This window comes from Bombus terrestris, chromosome 4 (genome assembly GCF_910591885.1).
Source record: "Bombus terrestris chromosome 4, iyBomTerr1.2, whole genome shotgun sequence".
In the NCBI taxonomy this organism is placed as follows: Eukaryota; Metazoa; Arthropoda; class Insecta; order Hymenoptera; family Apidae; genus Bombus; species Bombus terrestris.
In genome coordinates this window covers 15,472,578-15,495,441 of record NC_063272.1, presented here as the reverse complement: position 1 = coordinate 15,495,441, position 22,864 = coordinate 15,472,578, and the positions used below count along the sequence as shown (strand labels likewise).

General features: G+C 48.3%; 3 protein-coding genes across 9 annotated transcripts; 1 reads left to right on the top strand and 2 right to left on the bottom strand.

The window, feature by feature from the left end:
• Nucleotides 1-90: 90 nt before the first annotated feature.
• On the top strand, nt 91-2,245 carry LOC100645750 (nucleolar protein 9). Of its 2 annotated transcripts, XM_048405227.1 has the most exons (2): nt 91-1,153; nt 1,235-2,245. In XM_048405227.1, the coding sequence occupies exons 1-2, from the start codon at nt 250-252 to the stop codon at nt 2,062-2,064; spliced, it is 1,734 nt and encodes a 577-aa protein (XP_048261184.1). In that variant the 5' UTR covers nt 91-249; the 3' UTR covers nt 2,065-2,245. The 2 variants fall into 2 exon arrangements, with proteins under 2 accessions (XP_048261184.1, XP_003395112.2); XM_003395064.4 differs by having other exon boundaries at nt 91-2,245.
• On the bottom strand, nt 2,172-20,068 carry LOC100649408 (protein CBFA2T2). Of its 6 annotated transcripts, none has more exons than XM_012307826.3 (8): nt 19,806-20,068; nt 11,504-12,025; nt 8,158-8,699; nt 7,431-7,577; nt 5,835-6,109; nt 4,213-4,943; nt 3,804-4,108; nt 2,172-3,728 (listed from the first exon to the last, which is right to left on the bottom strand). In XM_012307826.3, the coding sequence occupies exons 1-8, from the start codon at nt 19,837-19,839 to the stop codon at nt 3,486-3,488; spliced, it is 2,799 nt and encodes a 932-aa protein (XP_012163216.2). In that variant the 5' UTR covers nt 19,840-20,068; the 3' UTR covers nt 2,172-3,485. The 6 variants fall into 6 exon arrangements, with proteins under 6 accessions (XP_012163216.2, XP_048261171.1, XP_048261170.1 ...); XM_048405214.1 differs by lacking the exon at nt 19,806-20,068 and adding an exon at nt 18,450-18,880; XM_048405213.1 differs by lacking the exon at nt 19,806-20,068 and adding an exon at nt 17,931-17,953.
• Nucleotides 20,069-20,175: 107 nt separating this feature from the next.
• On the bottom strand, nt 20,176-22,825 carry LOC100648357 (kxDL motif-containing protein CG10681). The gene is made up of 4 exons (XM_003395084.4): nt 22,255-22,825; nt 21,962-22,161; nt 21,736-21,870; nt 20,176-20,622 (listed from the first exon to the last, which is right to left on the bottom strand). Exons 1-4 carry the CDS (start codon nt 22,401-22,403, stop codon nt 20,492-20,494), a joined length of 615 nt encoding a protein of 204 aa, XP_003395132.1. The 5' UTR covers nt 22,404-22,825; the 3' UTR covers nt 20,176-20,491.
• Between the last annotated feature and the right edge of the window lie 39 nt (nt 22,826-22,864).

Here is a 22,864-nt window from a genome sequence, read left to right as displayed (position 1 = left end):
GGTTTATTCGTGTTTCGTTATTTGCTTCCATTTCTGCTATCGTACGTACCAGTGGTTTTTAATCGTAGATGGCGCTCGTGTTTCGATATTTGCTTCCATTTTTATTCTCGTATGTATCAGTGGTTTATAAGTCGAAACTAATCGTAGATGGCGCTGTCTACTCGAAATTTATAAGTTTTAACCTGACCGTAGCTGTAAGGAGGTTATGTGTCCGTTGATTAATGCGATAGTGAAAGATTATTTCGGACAATGGCCAACGATCACGGAAACGATGAAAGAGGTAAAAAACGAAAGAAGAAACGATCTCAAATTCAGATGGCGAAAAAGTTGGCACGGCAACGAAATCATGGGTCCGACGTAGACTCTGAGACTTACCAGTACATGGTGCATATCCTGGAGTTAATGAAAGGCGATTTCTCTACCACCGAAGAAAAATTGATATTTGTGAATAACGTGTACGAACAAACTCTTGGTCGCGAAGTCGAATATGCCCGGAATCAGGTTGGTTCCAGGATACTGGACTCGCTTTTAAAGTATGCGAGGTTAGAAACGATCGAGAGGTTAGTTGCTGCTTTCAAATCTACTTTACGACCTCTCAGTAGCGATACGTTCGCTAGCCATGTTTTGCAAAAAATCATAGTGGTTTGCGCCGATAGAGGAAACAAAAACACGATTTCGGGATCGTGCATCGAACGAGATGCAGATATCGATATAGAGGTTAAAGATTCGGAAATAGAATCTTACAACAGCATCGTGTTGAATCTAAGCAAATATTTTATCAACAATATAGAGGAGTTTGTATTCGATACGTATGCGAATCATGTTTTGAGAACTGTCATAGAATGTCTCGGCGGGCTGATCGATAAGTCCGACAATAGCACCGATAAAAGAAAGGTGATATTTGGCGAAAGACGATCGGTCATACAAGAGTACAAAGACTTATTATTCGGAACGTGCAACAGATTATACAGGTGGCCCCGGTTTCTAGAATTTGGTCAAGACGAACTTACATCTGGATTATTGCAAAGCGTCTTATATTCTTTGAAGGGTACGTTTCCGGAATTGATGGAAACGTACATTAAAAAAATTACGGAAGAATGTTTCGAGCCTGGAAAGGGGGAGCAGGAACTGTCCAACATTTTTCACGCAGAAAGTTCGACCAGATTGCTGGAAGCTTGCTTATCGGTAGCCAGTCCCAAATCTTTGTATACGATTTACGAAGAATATTTTTCAGGTAATTTGAAACGGCTATCGTCGATGCGGAGCGCAAATTTCAGCGTACAGCGATTATTCGACCACTGTACCGTGAAGGAACATTTCGAGCAATTATTCGAAGAAATTCACACACACTTCGGCGAACTCCTCGACAAGGGTCATACCGGTGTTTTGGTTAGCGTGGCGAACGCATGTTTGAGATTGCAAACGAAACAAGGTGCGTTTGTAACTGATCTGTTGAAAGTTCTAGGGTGTGAAGCAAACGAGAGACAGCATCGAATCGTGACGTGTATAATAAGCCTAAGAACGTTCGAACATTGGGAACATTCAGAAGGGAAGGAGGAAAATGATTTGAAACGTTCGATCAGCTTACAAGGGAGTTTGATCGTACAGGACATTCTTAGGTTTAACAAGCCCATAAAAATGGTCAATTCTTTGTTGGAAACAGACGTAGAGGAACTAGCGCGAATATTTGAAGATCCGAAAGGCAGCCGCATAGTGGACGCTTTTATGGACAGCAAATACATCGGCGAGAAAAGCAGGGAAAAGCTTGCGAAGAAATTGAAAGGATACTGGGCGCAATTAGCTCGCAGTACACACGGTTCCAGAAGCTTGGACAGAATATGGGAATGGGCACGTATAACTCAGAGAACATTGATCATGGAAGAGTTAGCAGCAGTCGGAGAATCTTTACGTTCGACCAAATCCGGACAAATCATTTCTAACAAACTAAACGTTCCGCTATTCACGAGAAACAAGAAAGATTGGATGGAAGCGTTAGGAAAGGAAGAAAAGACGAGAGCCCTTTTTGTAAATATAATTGGAAATGCGGCGACAAAAGGGAAATAACGTTCTCCTATGAAATCTTGTTTATATCAATGAAATGCCTCCGTGTGTAAAAAGAAAGAAGAATGTGAAAAGAATGTAAACGCGGAAAAGAATGATGCCAGTGCTCGTTCTTTAAGCGTTATGACACAGAATAATCATGTATTTCCTTAATTCGTAAATACAATCTATAGAATCCATCATACATCCCTGCAACTTAATACAGCTAGAAAAACATACAACGATTCGTAGTCTAGATTTGAGCAAAGTCCTCTCCTAACGCGCGCACCACTGATAAACTCGTTTCATCTCCCGACTCGACAATGACTAGACTCGTAAACGTATACATGCGTTTATACACTGTTACGCGTATAAAATAAAACATCGTATTAATCTATCAATTGACTAGGTGAAAGATCGATAGCGCACTAGTTTACGCGGTACATCGACTTCGGTAAAAGAAGAGGAAAATTGAATGTATTGCAGCACGTTTCGTGTTACTTATATTACGGCTCTAGGACGAATAAAACAATAACGATCGTGGAACAATAACGGAAAATTATCCTAAACTTATTTCGATGAAACACGCGAAATACCCCGCGTTAAAGGTAATCGTTTCTTCGTGCTACATGTTCGTAGAGACCTAGAGAGCGCATAACATGTCGTCGTTTTCTTTGTTATTTTGTTATCGTTTTTGGTATTTTATTTTCTTGTTGCTTCGGTAGCGTAAAATCACGTAGTATCATAAAAATTACGTTTACGGGATCGTTTGCTGTTTGGGCGGCATTATTTCCTTTGTCTTTCAATTTTTATTCCTACCTTCGCCGTACGAATTATCGAAATATAGCAAGAATCGCCACTATTCTTATATTCGATATTTGCAATATTTAAATTGATCGTTTATTCGAACCATCTACGATCCGAAATATACATATATACACTTTGTATTATTTATCTCTACTTTGTCGCTTCGATCAAATAGCAATACAACAAACCGTTACACCTACTATCCTAAAGAAGAAATTCGACAAACGGTTACACCTACGATCATAGAGAGGAAAAATTTCCGTTTTATCCGCATGACGTACTGTTCCCAAAACTTTGCATTTGTGGATACTCGAGGAATTGCTTTAACCCTTTGGTTTGACGATGTTACCGACGAATGAATTTCGCAAAATATACGCAACTTTGGCTCGTAGAAATATGCAACGGTAGTGGTAGTCCTCAAACAGAAACGCAACCGAGCGGCATATGGCCTGTACCAAGTAGCCAAACCAGTAGAAATGGGAAAGAGGCAGCGAAGATGTATGACTCGACATAGAGGGAGGAGCGTATGTATCGCGAGCGCGCGGTGTCTGACGGTACGAACGCCGTTAACGTTAACGCGAATCGTATTGGACCGGTCTAGCGAATCGTCGGAATCGATAGTAGTTGCTGTCGTAACGTCACTTCCCTTTGGTCGCGCCGCTGGCCGGTATCGGTGCGGCGACGTTCGCCTCGTTCACGCTAGCGATTCTTGGCGGGCTGCGAGACGCGGACCTTCGAGGTTCGCGAGGCGGAGGATTGTTACACGTCGCGTGGTGACCTCCGGCCTCCCAGTCTCGATGTTGGCAAAAGGAGCCACAGTATCGCGCTATTCCGCAGCCACCGCATGTTTCCAGCGCCGGTCTGCCACAGTTCCAACAACTCTGAAAACCGATTTGACGGTGCGAGCAAACGGTACGATCAGCATCCCGACGACGAAACGCGATATATATACTCACAGATCCCGAGACGGTTTGCAATTGCGTGGCTGCTTCCTTTTCGTCTTCGCTGATCGACGGAATCGAGTTGGAAACGGAATTGGTCGGTGTGCTGGCAACGGTCCTGGCGTTCGCATCGACCGCTCCATGGTTACCGTGTACTCGAACGTACGATCCTTGACGAAGGCCACCGCCGTGGTTCCTTTGAGACAGCGGAACGTCCAACATTCGATGAACTCGTAGGCGTTCGTTCGCTCTGGACTCGGCTACCGCCACTCTCACGGCACGCTGTACCTCGGCCATCACGGCCCTCTTCACGGCCTCCTCTAAAAAGACGAGTGAGAACGGCTGGCTATTTCGCGTGTTCCATCGAAACGTATTTGACGAATAGATCGACGTTCGGACGAAGAAAGAAAAAGAAAATACCAACCGTCTTTCCTCTTCACTTCCGCCACTTTATCCTCGATCGCTCTGATCGTCTGAGCCACGATCTCGCCGGATAATCGTTTCAAGCTACCCTCGCGATCGCCCGTCGAAGATTCTACCTGCGAACCGTTGGTCGATGATGGATTGTTACCGGCAACGGTGGTACCAGTACTGCCGCCATTCTGAGCTGGTACAGTGCTCGTGGCTGCTAAGGGAGGCGCCGGCGTCGACGCTGCGAAACATCCACGAGTCTGTAGTATGGCCAAAGCTTTCTTCGTCTTTTCCACCATACCAAGGATACAGTTCAACATCATATGGATGTTCTTCCATTCGTCGTCCAGGCTTCCGTTTTGCGTTTGCACGTGACTCATTTGTTGCTGCTGCTGTTGCCGAGCTAGGTGATGAGGGCCGGAGAACGCGTTCATCTGATTAATTTGCACGGAACTAGTCGGTATCGAGCCAGAACCGTCACCCTGGCTATGACCATGAGCGTGTCCGTGAGTTTGACCGTGACCATGACCGTGACCGTGACCGTGACCGTGAGCATGACGATGTCCGAGACCTTGAATCGATCCACTCGATGAATGAAGCGGATGATACCAGCAATAAGGGGAGGAACCGTCGCCAGACGGTTGCTGTTGCGGTTGCGGCGGATGATGATGACTCCATGGATTCGTCAATCTCTTACCATAGACCGGAACGTCCTCGAGGAGGGCGGCACCGTTCTCGTAATACCTGCGATATTTCGATCGGGTGAACGAAGTCGTAAACGCGACAACGAAAAGAAAGACGTCGAACGAGGAGACAATCGTTGGCAGAATCGTAGGTCGTTGCGTGGTCGCGTACAGCTCGGAGGTGGAATGGAATCGTGAAGGTGGTGGTGCGGTGCAAAGGGAGAATGTAGGCTGCATTAGTAGAACGTTGATAGGTAGGTACTCGAGGCAAGTTTGCCGGTAGTCGAAGGGTAGGGAGTAGGACGGCCGGGGTGTTCGAGAAAGGTGGTGCCCCGATGATATATGGAAACGTCACGAGCAGACATATCGAGAGGAGGCCAGGCTGGCTGCGCCAACGCGCACGTCGCGTTTTGTCGCCTTTGGATTCGCGTCGCGTCGGCGCCCATTTCTCCAGCCAGGCGAGCACATCCTATTCCGGCAGGAAATACCAAACATCCTTTATATACGAACGATCGATCGATTCTAGATCACGGTCGACCGCGATCGTCTATTTGCCGAAACATCGGAGTATTGGCATCGCGCGGACGCGTGAAATCCTTCGGCGATCGATCGTTCGACCGCCGAGGGGATTCGATAAGCGAGCCATCGTTTCTCTATCGGTTTGCCAAACACGACTGAGAAATGCAGGCTCCTGGCCAAGATTTTACCGAAACCAGCCGTGCCACGCATCGCCGAGTTTGCGGCTTGGCAAACGTACTACGTACGCGCGCAGCTGCGTGGCGTTCGTTACTCCGTGAATTATCGTTATAGACGAACAAAGATTTCGCGCGGTCGTGTTCGACCGCGAGCAATTTACGCGTCGCGATTTATACGTTGCCGTTGCGTGGTTATCGCGCGAGGAAATCGATGGAAAAACGAACGAAACGGGTCGGTAACGCGACCCTAAACTTACGGTGTATCGGAGGCTCGTCGCTTCGGTGCGTGCGACGTGCCGCTGGAATAATGATGGAATCCGGGCGTAGCGTTGTTCGTGTGCTGAATGGCGCCAATACCAGGGTTGGAATTGGATCGTATGCCGTAATGAGCAGGACACTGATTGCCGCCGTTTCCACTCGCAGCTCCGTTACCGGCGTACTCTCCGAAGATCTCGACGTGGTCCGACGCAGTCACCAAACCGACAGCCTCCAGAACCGCCGCCTCGTTCGATCGCAAAAACTGCGCGCAACTCTGTGGAAAAGAAAGGCAAACGTGTATTCGATCGGTATCCGTTTTACGAATGCCGACTCGAGGTGACGGTTGAGCGATCGACCGACTCGATTTGCTCGTACTCTGCTCGAAAGTGGAAAAGAAACATCGATCGGCTACGATTCTCCGATATTCCCGAAGGCTGACGACTTTCGCACAAAGTTTCCAACTCGTTACCCTCCTTTAAGCCGCGTACTCGCCAAACTGGGATTTATCGCTTCTAATATCATATCGGGAGTTCTTCTCCGTCGGCAGGTTTCTTGCTTTCGCGATTCTCAATTAACAGGGTCAACGATTGGTAAAGTTACGCGTGTAACAGCACGTTGGATCGAATATCAGCAGCTAGCTATTCGCTTCCTGTACGAACGTAATACAGAGAAGGAAAGGAGCGAACGGAAAGGAAGGGTGACGGCTGGCGAAGGAATTAATCGTCGTTACCCCTCGTTCGATATTTTACCGCTAGCTGCCTCGAGAAATGTAAATCCTTCTTATTAATTTGCAATTCGTTACCACGCTACGACTCGCTCCTACGTGTTCTTCGGTACACATTTTCCATCCTTTTGTCTTTCACCGATCTCCCTTCTCTTTTCCACTCTTCTCACCTCCGCATTCATCCGGTCGTCTTCCGTTTTATTTTCGCCGTCTCGAGAGACAAGTGCCAGCTGGGAACGGTAACGCAGTCGAAAATCTCTTCCGTTCATTTTTCCAACTAAACTTTATTCTTCGTCCTAACTCAGTCAGAACGCGAATTCCAATTTGCTACGAATCGACTCGGGCTTGTTGCGATCGTCGAACGCGTCGTAGTTTATTTCGCAGCGTTTCCACCTTTTAATTCGTTAAAAAGGGAAACACGAATGGAAAATCTCGAAAGAGAGAAAGAGAAACAGGAAGCGAGGAAACGCGGCGTCGTCAACGTGCTCGACGAATCCCGTTTTTCGTTAAGACGCAGACTTTCCGCGTTGGTCTTTATCTTCGATTCGGTCGTCTATGTTTCCGTGAAACAGGCTGGCGCGCCTCACCCACGAGCCGCGAAGTAGCCTGGGAAATTAAAACAGGTCGACAGCCGGTCAGCCCGAGTTCTGTTGATTTTACCCGCTACTCCCGGACGCGTTTACTCTCCTCCACCTTCGTTGTAGAAAATTTAGCGACTGTGTGCGTGGTATAACTCTAACCTATATCGGAGCACAGCTAGTCGACGGTAACCTTCGAGGCGATAGATATTCGGATCGGGAGGAAAAAATAAGCAAAATTTCTTTCCGCGGAGAGCTTTTCGCCGGCCGAGTACAAATCGGATGGAACTCACTTGGTTGGTTGCTCTGGCAGCGTTGCTCAAATCTCTCTGCAAGGATGGCAATTGTTGCTTCAGATGCGGTAGGACGAAACCTTTCAGGGAATAGTTGGTCGCTTCCTGGAGGGCCGAGTGAAAATCTTCCGCGGTCATAGTGCCGCTCTACAAAGAAAAAAGGTCGTCCGTATAGTCGGCTAATTGTCGGAAACAAGAAGCGAGGGTAACTTTACGTTTGTCACGTGCCACGATGTTTTACGACGTGGCACGGGTAGCAGGTGTCGCGTTTGTGGAACGCACGCCAGCTTCATACGCGCCCGATCACGTTACACGTATTCGGAATATTTGCCAGAGTTCGAACGAGCTCGAGACATCTCGTATCGTTTGGACAACCGTGGGATTGTTAGAGCGATTTTCGTTTGTTCCTGCTATTAGAAGAAAAGAGAAAAAAAGGAAAGGCAAAGAAAGAAAAGCGATCGTCCAGTTTTATTTGACGAGAATGCATCGCGCGTTGTTCGTCGCAGCTAGGGCCAACTCGCGCGTTACGTTTCCTTCGAGGCAACTTCGTCAGCTGGTACGCGCACGTTAGTCATGCTCGGGTCGGTTTACGACTACTCGCGATCGTGCATGCTACGACCGACCAGCAGGAAACACGCGCAGCGACGGATCACGCTAAATTCGTAAGGTTGGCATCGACGGTAGCGAACCAAAGAAGCGAGGAGAAGAAAACGTGTGACGGATTTACCAGAAGCGCCAACACCAGGGTAAGCACAGTGTCGCCGGTGTCAGGAGAGATGCCCGTAGCAAATTTCACGACGGTACCGAGCACGCTCTTGAGCTCACCGTGACCGGCGAAAACACCGGCGATGCATCTGTTGCCGGTGCTAGTAGTAGTGGCCGTGGTGCTGTTGCTGCCGTTGCTGTTCGACGGTGCAGGTACATCGCTTTGCTCTTCCGTCCTGCAGTTGGCCACGGATCCGTTGGCGCTTGCACCGCTGCTACCCACGCTGCTACTGCCACCGCCGGTACCGCTGCTTCCAGCGGATCCAGTCGCGTCCTCCGATTCGGGTTTGAGGTAGTGCGAGGGTAAAGGACTACCGCTGTCGGAGGACGCCGAGCAAACAACGATCGTTGTTCCTTTGTGATCTGTTCGAGGCGTGCCGTTGCTCTGTTTCGGTTGTCCGATTGCCGGTACCGCGGTTGAAATCTTTTGATGATGAGAACAGGGCGAGTGAACTTCCGGTTGAGCATCTTCTCGCGAGACCTTGTCCCTGGCTGCCGAGGACACTGAAACAAAATATTCGTTGGTTCGTTCGCCGCGCTAGACGGAGACGGGACTCGCGCAAGGAGATCGTCAAAGGGGAAAGCTACGATTTGTTTCGTTAAAATAGGGAGAGAGAGAGAGAGAGAGAGAGAGAGAGAGAACGTTTAACGCGGCAAAGGGACGGGGTGCCCGCAAACGTCCTTTGTGCTCGGTACATCCGGGGAACCGTCAACCACGGACCACGTGAAACGGGCAGGCGAATCGGCCACTCGTTTACAAACGCGTTGATAGGCGCACACACTCGCACCGGTGCGAGGCACAGATGCGCGTCAACCGTGTGCTCTGTGCGTGGGAGCAGCGGATAACATGCAATTACGGGCCGTGTCATCCACCTTGCCTTGTTCCCATTCCGTGTACCGCGCGTTATCTCGCGGAATGCCTCCGGCTTGGTGGTATGCGTGGCAAAACCCGGCGTTCGAATACGTATGCCAATACCGAAAAGTTATACGACGAACGATCTCGCGTCTTGTCGTTTCGTGGTCCTGTCGTATCATCGTCTCGCGCGTCTACCAGCAGAAATCGCAACCCTGACTACGCTTCATCGGCAAAACGATATTCCTTGCCTTTCTTTTCTTCGTCTACTTTCTCCCTTCGTTGACCAGCGGTCGATCTCGCTACACGCATCTACGCCTCCGTCATCGTGCAAACGCGAATCGACGCTAGGCGCGACGAACCGTGTAAAACAGGGAAAGGGTCAAACGAAAGAAGGTCGTCGCCGCTACCGTGTCACTGCCACCTGACGTCGGTAGCCAACAGCTAATTACCTGCATCCGAACTCGGGCCAAACTACCTAGAACGCACCTTACGGTCGTCGTGCGACGGCATCGATCGCAAATCCAGTTCGTAATATCGCCCCGCCCAACGACCCCCGATCGAAATTCTTCCTACGTTCGTCGTTCCCGAGGCGCTGAAAACGCGTAAAGGGGACGAGCAACCGGGAAAGAAAACCTGAACAGCGTGTGCATATTTGGGAAAAATCTGCAAGAGAAAGTAGAGTAACGAGAAGATTCGTAGACGACGATTCCTAGCCGTAAATTATTGGAAACTCTTAGACGAAGCGGTTATCGAAAAAGATCGGTTAGTCGGGAGAGGAAAGCGTTCCAAGAAACGCGCATCTCGCGGTAGCAGCGGTGACGGCGGCAGCGACAGCGGCCTCGGCAGCACCTGGAGCACACGGGAGAAGCAGCGTGGAGGCGGTTCGTTGTCTTCGTAGACGACCGTTGCACGAGTACCAAGGGAGATCGATAAAGCGCACGTGCTCCACTCGGCTGAGAGTCCCTGGGTGGAAGTAAGTACGCTGGGACTCAGCTGTCGCCTCCTAATTGCCGGGACAATGCAACAGATGGCTTTGATCGCAATCCCTTCCTAGCCGCACCCCATGCTCCCCTATTCGCCTCTCCTCCCTCCTCCTTCTCCCGTTCTTCTCTCTGCACCGTCTCTTTCCACTCATTTTTCCGTCTCTTTTCTTGCCTGTCTCTCCCGATTTCCCGAATACTCGTATCGCTCACGGTACCACCTACCGCATCCTCGATCTTTCTTCGCCGTGTCGTAAGCAACGAGGTGGTTACCCGCTATAAGGTACGAATACGACGCGTCGTCGTACAGATTCAGCGAAATCGGATTTGCTAACGCGAAATTTAACGCGTTCGCGTTCGATTCGTATCGGAGAGGGAAGTTTCACGGGGAATCGCGTGTGTGACGTCGGCTGAAAAGAAAGATAGACGCGTTCTGTACGCTGTAAGCATATCCGGAAGAAGAAGGTGCGAGGAAGGGAACGAACGCGCGACTACGAGCCGTGGTACGGGTGACTACGAGCCGTGGTACGGGCGACTATCGCAAAATACCTCGAACGGCAGCGTCGGGGATGCCGACGGTGTACCGGATATGATATCAGCCTCGAGCAGAATCCCGCTGGAAGCGTTGGACGTGCCTTATCGCGTCTGGTCCAGGCAGTCAGCCGGTTCCACCAACAGACCTAACCAACACACCGAGGCCGACCAACCAACCACCCGGCCTCGCTGACTGTTCGCAGGAGTTTCCGCGTCGACCGTTCTACGATCACGCACACACGTTTCCGTTGGCTTACGGTGCACGTGCTCCACTTTGCGCCATCTTTTCTTTTTCTCGTTTTCTGCCCTCCCCCCTTCCGGACGACCACGCTCTTCTACGAGCAAACGCGGTCGCGCTTACGTCAAACTTACCGAAGAGATTTCGGAGGAAATCTGGCACGCGTGTCCCCGATCATCTAACCAGCCGTCGCACGCGTGTTCCACAAACTCGACAGGATCCAAAAAACAATCGATTACGAATACGAGACAGGAGGATGGAACCCTGTTCGGACGAACGGACCATGACAGGCCTTTGACGAGAGACGCGGCGCGGCCTTTTTTCCCTCAGCCCCGTTCCCAAAGTAGCTGCGGGCTCCAGTAGCCCGTCTGCTAGATAACCTGTGCAGTCTGAACGTACGATTCGAACGAGAGCACGGCCGCGGACTAGATATACGGGTACCCCTATGCAATATCCCGAACTAACGTTCGATGCGCCCACAGCTAACCCGACCGAACGTTTTCGCGCGCCAACGTTCCAAACACGCGCGGATGTATTTCTCCTTCTCCGCCTTCCTTCCTCTTTCTCTTTTTCTTTCTCTCGGACATCCATCGTGGCCGTCCGTCTGGAGTACGAGGCGGGCGAGTGGTTAGATGGTTTTTGCTCGCGGACCATCGCCACAGATTCGATCGGTCGAACGAAGAAAATAGAAAACACGCACCCTTGATCTTGGTCTTGAGGTCGAGATCGACCGGAAAGGGATCGGCGTTGACCAGGACGGAAGACGCTGGCACCGATAGATGACAAACTACGCCGGTAGATTGGTGCAGTGCAGAGGTGGTCGCTGGTGACGATACGTTCGGTACGGTGATCGGTGGAGTGGTAGCGACGCTCGGAACTACGCCGCCGGTACCGTTGACGATCGTGCTCGAGTTGGGCGCCGTTACGATGCTCGCGACGGTTGCCAGCGACGTTGACGTCGTCGCCGTCGTAGTCGTGGTCGTCGTAGTCGTCGCCATGCTCGTCGTCGTGGTCGTCGTCGTGGTCGTTGTCTTCGTGGTCGCGGTCGTTGTCGTCGTTGGCGTCGTCATCGTCGTCGTCGCTGTCGTCGTCGCCGACGACGCTTCCGACGATTGTTGGTAACCGAAGTATTCCTTGGCCTCTTCCTTCACCTTGTGCAGGGGGGTACTGGTAGTTGCCATTCCATCCTCCACCTTCATGCTCTCGTCAGCCGACTTCTTGCCTGTTCAACATGCGATCCATTGATTCGCTATTTTTTCCACGAGCGCGTATACGCGTTTATTCTTACCGAAAAGCGGAAAGTAGCCGCGAGCTATCTAAGGCTAGAATCGGTCGGCGCGTCGAACGCGTTCGGCAAAGCCCTGCGGAGATCGGGGAAGGAACCAAGCCGAAGATAGAGGCGGGCGATCGCGCGTCCGACCGCGATTCGTATTTGATCGATTCCGTTTCGCGATTACCTCGACGCGCCGCGTCGCATCGCCCCGTGCCCCGACGGTCGCATATTTCGCGTACGTGCTCAGCGACTAGCAGCCGACCACGCATACCGATGACCGATTTTAATGGAAGCGGCAGTTTTACAAACCAGCCAGGATCTATCGCGATTCGGCGATTCGACGACTCGCTCTGAATATCCAAATAATTGAACGTTGCAGAGCGGCGAACCGAATAAATAACGGCCGTTAAGCGCGCGATTAAACGGAGAATACAGGGACGATCGCCGTCAAGCGTTTCCGTCTCGAAAGGAAACTCGTCCGCGTAAATTCTTACAACGTCTTTTCCGATTGTCGAGGGGAAAAAGGGAGGCCTATAGTTTCGCAATTCGGAAAGTGGGACATCGAAACGGAACCTAGAGCGTAGGTAGCCGTCGACGCGGGACTACCTTCAGGGTAGCACATGGTCTCGTTATTAACGCGAAATGCAAAGAGGAAACGAACGACGAAAGTCGCCGATTGGTCGACGCAGCCGCTTTTCTCCGCGCGAATCGTAAAAGCGATAACGAGCCCCCGATCGCGATCATCGGCCGAATTGCCGAATAAATTAACGGCATCGTCGATCGCCTGGAGCAAACTGCTTCTACGCCATAGAATTTCATTGAAATTAACACGGCGACGCCGGCGATCGACCTACGCGGCGCTTTAACGTCCGGGCAAAGTTTTCGAGCGTTGCAGAAAAGTAATTATCCGGATTAATTTCCACGTTGACCGTAACGAGGGACGCGCGGCGAGTCGGGGATACCGGAGGTGGGAGCGGTTTGCGAGTCGCGCGTACCGCTCTACGGGAACGCGATGCCGCGTACGATCGCGTATCGTTGGAAACGGTATCGGTTCGCGAACGATATTCATTGGTGGATGGCGCGCGCGAAATCCTACGAACGTGATGGTTGAGCGCGTCTCGCTGGAAAGCGCGTAACACGCTCAACCTGTCGACCGGCCTTTATCGCGACAGATGGCTCGGATAATTTTAATCGCCGTCACGGCCCATCTCTCCTTCTGTTGTTACAGATGTCTGCAATTTACGCGACCCGGTTGTCGCGAGTCGCAAGTGTTTCCACGTATATACGTATCGCTGGTCGACTCTGTCGAGAGTAATTAGCTCGGAAAATCCATGCCGAGTATTCGTAGCTGGCCCTTTTGATCTATCGAATATCGCGAGTCGACGTGGATGGAATCGATCGGCGTTTCGGAAAAGCGAGAGAAAAGAGAGGAAGAGGGAAGGGAGGGGGGAGAGGGGCCGGGGGTAGATGCGCGGCCGCGGCAATTCGTTAAGACGCTTAGTTAAGCAAACAAGAGCGCAGAGTCGGTGGGAAACGATATACGTGCCATGGCAGAAAATCCAAGGCTCTACCGTCGGTAATTGCGCGCAGCTGTGTTGCGCGCACGGGGATACGAACGCGAGCTCACGTACGCTTTTTTTCCCGATCGAACCTCGCCGCATCGAAGGATTCTCGTTCGCGCGACCCTTCGCCGCGGAACGTTTTCCCCGCTACGCTTTCCCTGGAGAGAGCAACGAGCATCGAACGAACGAAGGACGCGTAAGTCCTTCCGCGAGTTAGCCGAGACAACGCCGACGACGAAGAGTAGGTTTGGATCGATCGCGAACACGTTTCAAAGGAAACGACTTCGCCATCGCGGCAGACTGCGCTTGTGTTTATACATATGTCCTGCACATGGTACGGTGCTCGTCGGAGATGAGATGGCGCACGCCCGCGCGGCCGGATAGGAACGCAATTTCCAATATTAGAACGGGCAACCAAGAGGAAGCTGCCAGGCAACCGGACCAGATGTCTGCCGTACTGAAAGACCGCGTCGCGTACGTTTGGCTTCCTTTCATTACAAAAATGTCACGCACAGCCATCGTGTGTCTTCTTGCTCGCACCGGCCTTTGACGGAGGCGCTTTCCCCCACTCTTCTGCCCGCCTCCTTCACCCTCTTGTTCGACCTCTGTGCGCGTCATCGCGTAACGAAGAATCGCCGCGGAGCACGGCACGATCGAACGGCATACCTTTGTCGAAGGCAAATCTCGAGCGGAGGTTGCCAAAGCGCGACTATCACTTTTCCCACCGCAAAACGCTCGTTACGCCGCTGGCAAGAACCTCGGCCGGGGCAACCAGTTGCGAAGCTCGAACTCGTTCGCGTTACGAAGATGTCACGAGCAGACAAAGGTCGCGTTCAACTCGGCATTTGACGTTTCGCTCGTTGCGCTCGCCCACCTATCCGGCTTCACGGTCGGCTCTTCGCCCGGGGAAAGCCATGAGAAATTGCGGTGTACCGAAAAAAGTGCGCGTGCAGCGAATTACGCGTTTACCAAACGCACCCCCCTCCCCTCCCCTAACCTGTTCGGTATCTCTGTTATTTCAGCAGGATTTCTTCTTTCGGAAGACTTTTTCATCGTCCGCACATTGTTGCGCGTTTGATCGATTTGCCCGCGTTTTCCTATCGCACCACGTCGAGAAAAATTTGGTCCAACGACAAGCGCGCAAACCGGCCATCGTTGCAACACTTACTCGCGCTGTAAAAATCATCGATTTTCTTCGAAGCGTCGAACTTGTCCGCGATAGCTGACCAGTTCCGTTCATTGGCACAGGATATGCCAGGTTTAGCAGGTAGCGCGGAGAGAAAGCGCGGCTAGGGTCGAGCGGGCAAAGAGCAAAAGAAAACGAGAGAACGAGGCTGACAGGGAAAGGAAAAAGAAGGAGAGAGAGAGAGAGGAAGGGAGAAGGCGCGCAAGATTAATAATATAGGAAAGCCAAAGCTATGCCACCCTCCGACGAGCTTTCCTCTGCCTCACTTCTGTTACCAACAGTTAATCGATATAATACTTGAGATGAGAGTATAGCGGGCCAACGCTAGCGCGTGTCTCGTGCTGCTACGTATGGACGCACACGCGACTGAATTTGCGTCCACGAGCACAACCGATCGCGTTTCCGTGTTCGCCGCTTCCCGTTATCCGCGAACGATCATCGCGTGTTAATCGGATTCGCCGAGTAAGCCAAGTCGATGGTTCTTCTCCGATCGATCGATCGATCCGGTTCAGAGTGCAACGTGCACGCCACGCGTTAAGCTACCAACGTTTCGCGATCCGATTCCCCGATTCTGCGCCGTGACTCGATTTCTTTCGAAAACTCGGAAAAGTCGCTACAGAAACAACAGCGAAAATTTATATGGAAAAGTTACGTCGTTTCATTCGCTTCGAATGTCTGGAAGAATCTAAAGCGTCGCTAATCGAAAATCGCAAGAATTTAGTCGTCTGCCGGGTTCAGGCTCGAGCAACGGGTGTGTGCGATTATCGCGTATCGTTTGATCGACGGCAAAATGGTTAATGCTCGATGGTTAATCGCGAGGAGGTACGCCATCGATTATTGACAAATATCGTGCGAAACGATGCACCTGGCGCTTTTCCTACTTCGGTTTTCTATTCACTGGTAGCCTATCTATTTCATTTCTCGAAAAAGAACCGAGTTTCCTCGAGCATCGGTTCGGCCGGTTGCCTTCCACAACTTCCTCTCTTCCTTTCGTTCGACACACACGTGCGCGCACGAGACGTCGTTCGTTTACTTTGACGAGAACGGCCTTACGACGGTCGTGTTTCATCTTACTCGTATTCGTTCGTTATCGGACAATATCGCCGCGTTCGTTTCGTTGTTCTTCTCTTTTTTCGAAATTCGAAACGCAACGTAGTTAGGTTTTTAAATAGATCCGAACTCGTCGAACACCGTCGAGCACGATAAGCGTGAAATTTACTCGTTTCAAAGCTACTAGAGTCGAAAAAATCCGCCTACCTCTTCCGATCACCGATCGGGGGCTTTCGGTGCTGTCAGCTTGACGATCAACCTTCGGGAAATCCAAAAGGGCTGCAGCACGAAACGGACCGCGCGATTTCTCGATCGTCGACGTCACCGTCGGTCACCGGCGACACCGATCTAGCGAAATCGTCGCGATCGACGCGTGACCACCACAACCACGCGTTTCATCGCGTCCACCGTTTCCCTTTGCAAACGATCGCGAACGATCGAACGACGGCAGCAGCGGTAGAACCGCGAGGCGCGAACAAAAGCTGAAGAGCGGAGACAACGAGGAAATTTCGCGGGCGAGAAACAGAGCGTGCGCGATAGGAAGGAACGCGAAGCACGGACGGCTGTCGCCAGCCGACTGAACGTCTCGTCGCGCCGGAGAACTGGAAGAACGGCGCCGACCGGAGGTGGACGAGGAAGAGAGGTGGTGGCTTGCAATCTCTACCACGCAACCTCTACTCTCGCTCCGTGGCTGCACCGGCAATTCTGCCATCCACCGTTCTCTGGACCATCGAAACGATCGGCCAGGAACAGGCGGGAACCGAGAGATACGCGACACTCGCTACGATCTTCTCGGTTTTCCATTAAAATTTTCATCGACTGGATCGTAACGGATCCAAGAACTCATCACCACGTCCGATGACCGGTGATCGCAAAACTAGATTCAAGGTAGACGTACTTACGCGTTTGAAAGCTGCGCGAACGAAACGCGGTAATACGGCCGGTATATATATGCACGCGTGGTTATCGTAAACGGGCTAGTTTGCTCTTGACGCGTCGATATATTCTCGCGAAGAAAGTCTCTGCGGTTGAAACTGAGAAATAGCTCGCCATCCTCTCGTCTTCCTTTCCTCTTATTCTCGCGACGATCTTCGTACGTCGCGCCGTATCTCTTCGATCGGACAATTTTTTGGGTCTCGCGCGACTCGCGTACCACGTGACCGAACCAGAAAACATCGCCGGTAAAAAGGGATAATCGGAAGAAAGAAGAGAGAGACAGCGAAGGATCGTCCTACTTCCGTGTACCGATTCTGCATCTGTCGATTTCGAACGCGTACACGTGTATGTCGATCGGACGTTCGATATCGTGATCGATCGGCTCTTCGTTTAGAACGTGACAACAAGGCTCGCGGACGCTTCAAACTTGTAAGTATCGTGCACGTAATCGAAATCCGTGACCATGGCCACGCTTCTCTATACTCCGGACCAACGCCAACTATCTATACGCGTATGCGCGCTAGATAGAATATCTCTCTATCCCTGTCCCTGCCCCTGCTTATCGGCACGAATTCATGCGCGACCACACCAACACACGCGCGCCGCTCTACCGGCCTATTATACGTATTATTAGCACTCCGTCACGGTCCTGTCATCGGCATGTACGCTCCTCTACGTGCGCGCGTCATCGCGCCGAAATTCCTGAATAACCTCCACACCGTTTTCCGTACCCCTATCTTCCGTCAATTTTCAACGGACCCCGTTTCCCACTTTTCCTTCCGTATCGAACAAAGATCATCGCCTCGAATCCATACGACGTAACAACTCCCGACGTCATCCCTCCGATCGTAAGAAATCAGAGTCGCATATATCGTTTCTCGATGCTTACCGGCTCGCGATTATTTGTAGAGGAATGATGAGCACAACTGTTGGTAGAAGGAAGAATCGCGCCGTGCCCGATAATCGGACGTGTTATTGCTATTCGCACGCGATTGAATCGCGTTAGGATTTCGACGCAAAGTTCGATACGTCGGACGAGTAATCGTAAGTTTCAGCGACGGGTGATGCCGTCATTCGCAGGCAAACGAAACTTGCGTTTTACACGCCGATTGGAACGTACCTCTGCGCGCACTCGTAATTTACGACTTATCGGCTCTGATCCGAGTAATTTTCGCGCTTGTGAAAATTATACCGACGTAGCTCGTGTTCGTCCAACGAATCTCCTCTCCTCGCCCTCTCTCTCTCTCTCACTCTCTCTTTCTCTCTCTTCGTTTATCCCTACCCACCACCTCCCCTTCCCTCTTTTCGCTATCTCACTCACTCTCCCTTCCACCATACCGTGGAAGTGACGCACAAAATCGCGCTGCCGGCACGGGCTGGCTTGTACCGAGATGTCGATACCACGAAGAGCGGATGTCAATAGCACGAAGTCACTCCTTTCGCGAGAGAGAAACCGCGTCAGCCGATTTTACAGCATTTTCGCGGTACTGTGTGGAAAAACGCACAACCGTATTGTTGCTCGATCGACGATCCCCCGATCGGAATATGCGTTCGCGTAGCTATCCGCGAAAATCGATCGCGCCACGAATCCAACTTGCGGGATGAAAGGGCCAACTTTTTAACAAAAACTTTTCCAAACCTTAGTTTTCTAAGCTTCTGGAAACTCGTGTCCGCTAGAAGCTGCACGCCGCGCCGCTCGTTCGCCGGATCGACCCTCTTGGAAACGTTCGATCCGGACCACTGTTTCTGACACCCTTCATCGAGTTAACGGGTATGCCTCGACCGTGCTTTTCTATTACTTTGCGCCGCTCAAAAACGGATTCCGCTGTGTCCGTGACGCAGAATTATCAAGATCAAGTACAGTCTTGACGACAAAGCGTTGCACCACGAGTGCTGGTGCATGCAAACTATCGCGACATCGAAATTTCCATGTCTCTCGCACTTTACGACTCTTTCCATCCCGTGCCACTCTCGACAGATTCAAAGAAACTCCTTCTCCGAATAATTACACGACTAACTTCGTTGTGTCTCGCGTTCACAAAGAACGCGTATTGTATTACGCTACATATACTTGCTATACAGTCTGGCTGCTATACAGTGTGGCTGCCGTAAAAACGAGTGCGACTATCGAATGAAACAGGTGAGGCGGATAAAATTAAACAGCTGTTTCCTCGTTTTACCGAGCCATCAGCAGCTTAGCTTCTTTTTCCTGGGCTCGCGTCCCTCTTCCATCCGGATATATCACGTATCCTCCATTCGTTTGCTTATGGTTTGGCCAACTGAATCATCGTGAAGCTCTTGAAATTCTCTCGCGTGAAATCGATTAGATCCATCGATTCGTTGTTTTAAAATGTGTCCACGATACATGTCGTTTAAATCTTTTCTCTGTATCTTTCATTCTATATCTTACGATACATCTTTACTATAGTAAAATATTCATCTGAGTGTTGTTTCGAGTATCGAATTGTTAATTGTTCATACAATGTAAGAAGTTGAATCGAGCATCGCGTAGTGAAAAATTGTGCTCGGAAACTTTATCATCTTATTTTAAAATGTCGAAACGTCCTCGAAAATGGAATAGAGCGAGAGAGAAGACGAGAGAAAGAGAAATTGAGAAACGGATAGAAAACAGCTGAGACGCAGCTGGTTTCTGGCATCGCGACGGCTGGCGTCTTCCGCGCGAAGAACGTCGCGCCTGCCTTCTGTATATACGTGCATATGTGTGACGTGTGTGTATAGTACAAACCATCCATGGTAGAAAGCAGAATCGAAATCGCTCCTCAAAAAACATATTTAGAGGAGAAACAATAAACGATTTTGAAAAGTTTTACAATTCGTGTCAGAAATACGAGTGAGAAAAATATAAAAAGAACATTTATGTAAAAAGCAGAGGAATGTTTACATTAAAAAATTAACATACATGAGTTGACTCCGTTAATAAATTTCACTTCAAAAAATGGCCTGTTTTAACGTATATTCTTTCAATGGCCCGTACCTCTAATGGACTCGTTGCTTGTCATGGTCTTCATCGGCACCTGTTATGTATAAGTAGAAACACCGTCCTAACTATTCGAGTGTCGATATTTGATACGACGTATTGTGCGCGATAATTTGCAACTGCTGTGTAAACTGGCTTCGTCTATTAATCCTAACGATATTCGCGCGCGAGACGTCCAGCCAAACTTTCTTGTTCACATCTTTACCGACATCTCTGAGCTTTAACGAAAACTACGAGTCACCGGTAAAATCGATGCCGTTCGAACATATTTCCGATTATTTCGTTTCGTTAGAAAATATACCATTTTCCTCACAATCCTATCCTATAACACGCGTTGTACTTACCGCTACGAAATGATCGACTCTTCTACAGTGTACAAACAATACTTTATTATTTCGTCGACACTGACAAAATTCACAGATTTGCAATTTACAAATATGTATACGGTTGCGCGTACATCTACTTTTGTACGTTGTGTATAATCGAAACTTTCCAAATTTTCATAGCCGGTTGCCACCGATGGAACTAAACCGTTATTGTCGGCTAACCATTTTCGCGATAACGTTAACGTATAAAATATCAATCTTCTATTTCCTCTCTTTTTATTATCGTTCTTTTTTCTTTTTTTGAGGGTATTCTTCTTTTTTGTAGTCTTCTAATTTTCTAACTCTGGAACAAATGCTTTAACCAGTATCGGACGTGCAGGACGAAGTTTCGGCGTTACTGTGATCGTTGTTGCTCTCCGTTGATGAACTATCGTTGCTCTTTATTCGTCGTTTCCGCAGCTTTGCAAATTGAAACTCCTCAACCGGCACTGTACATCAACAATTGAAGTCGGTATTAGTTTCGTTTACGTAATTAAATAACGTATTCGGGAAAAGGAACGACCTCGTATACCCTAACGAGTGGGAAATAGATCCAAGTAAATTACGTCTAACAAAATCGAAATATAACATCTGTATTTTTTTCTTTTGTTTTTTCGTACTATTTCTAAAATTCATTTCATTACAGTGTAACTCTTACGTTACAGCCATAGCGTACCGAAATTTGCTTTAAACCAACTCGTCAAGCGATACCTTTCTGCTACATTTCGATATCTACCACTCTGCTATTACACGCATTTATCACATACCATGGCTATAACATGTACATCGTTTTACGCCAACAACGCTTAGAAAGGAATTACCTATGTACCTTTCTACCACAAGACAATAAATACTGACTTAATTGCGTAATATATATCAAAGTGTTGCGTCTCATTGGCGAACCGTTCGGCAATAAGACACGTGTGTTATTTACGATACTTTTCATGTTTCTTCAAATTTACAGAAATTTCATTAACTTTATGTACTACACACACACACACACGCCATATATATATATATATATATATATATATATATATATATATATATATATATATATATATATGTATGTATTTCAATTCGGTGTACAAGTCGCAACGAAACACATGAGACGTATATTATAAGAGTATAAAGGATTTCTAAATAAAAGTGTTGCATCGACCAACTGATCACCTTCTACTGATCAACTTCGTATTACAATTTATTTATCAAAAAGGATTAACATTGTTGAATATCTTCACTTATAATGGAATATGTATAATGGCTATCATTATACTTCATTTATTCACTCATAATACTACATACTACCGGAAATTTTTGTCTAACTGAGCGAAGAACATTAAAAATGGTTGTACAGATAGGTACACATATCACAAATACAAATGTTGAATCTCAATAATTATTTCGTTTGGTTCGACGAATGATTTTAAAAAAATTTAATAAAGGAAATGAAAAGAATAAAAAGTAGAAGCATCGTAAAACTTTAACAACGAATAACTTGTCACAATGTAAGTAAATTTCTTATATGGTAATACGATTACTTGTACTGCTAGTTTGGTTACCATCAGAATCTGGATCTCGATCCATAACGGTATTAGAGGCGCTTGGTAGTGGTACTATTTCAGGTTCAAGCGGTTTTACAGGGCAATCTACATCTTCGACGATTACTTCTTCCGCTAAACTGCTTCTTACTGCTTCTATATTAACAAAATATATCACACTAACATATCATCAACATACTATTATTCACATGTATGTTTTTAAAATAGATTACATATATATGCTTACCATTAAATGCTTGTGGATATTGCTGACTCAGTTTGTTCTTTACGATACGAATTCTTTTGAAAATATAATCCAAATCTCTCTTCATTTCCACTAATAATGTTGTATGTTTTTTAAACTCATTGCCAGCAGTTTTAAATCTATTTATCGACAACTGATTACAATTGGTCAACATCTCGTTGGTTTTTTCAAACCTCTGCAACCTGTGAAGCAATAACTTAGTACATAACAGACACAGTAAAAAGATATTGCATATACTCTGGTACTTGAACAAATATTTGAAAAAGTATTCTTACATTTGCTTTTGTGCTCTTATCATAGATTCTACATCCTGTTGATCAACGATTCCAGCCAAACCCTGGATAAATACCTCTGGCGCTGTATAGTTTTGAAAGCATTCAAAACTTCCAGTATCAGATTCTGGTGTACCTTGTGCCGTTGCCATCTTTTTTCTTTTTTTTTTTAAATCTCACATCGTATAAATATGATATTTGCTCGTGTACAATCTTAACGCGACCATGTCTTTCTGCCTCAATCAAGTACTCTAATCATATTGCTTATTCTATAATAATTTACACGTTAGAGTGTACATTTTATTTTTATAAATCTTTATCGAGTTCGCAATAATGATTGTAGAGAAACAACGTTGACATTATTATGAACTAATTATAAAGAAATGAACTGTAGTTAAATGATGAATCTATAGACGAGTAAGCAATGCAATAACATAAGTTTTGTTTGCTTAAAGTTGTATGTCTTTTTTTTCAGAACTTTTGTCACATATTAACTCAACGTTAGCACGATATATACTAAACACTACATATATAAATACTGGAACTGCTCGTTCTTGCTGACTTTGTGATGAACAATGATACATTTACTATTGTATTTACATGGCAGAGACGT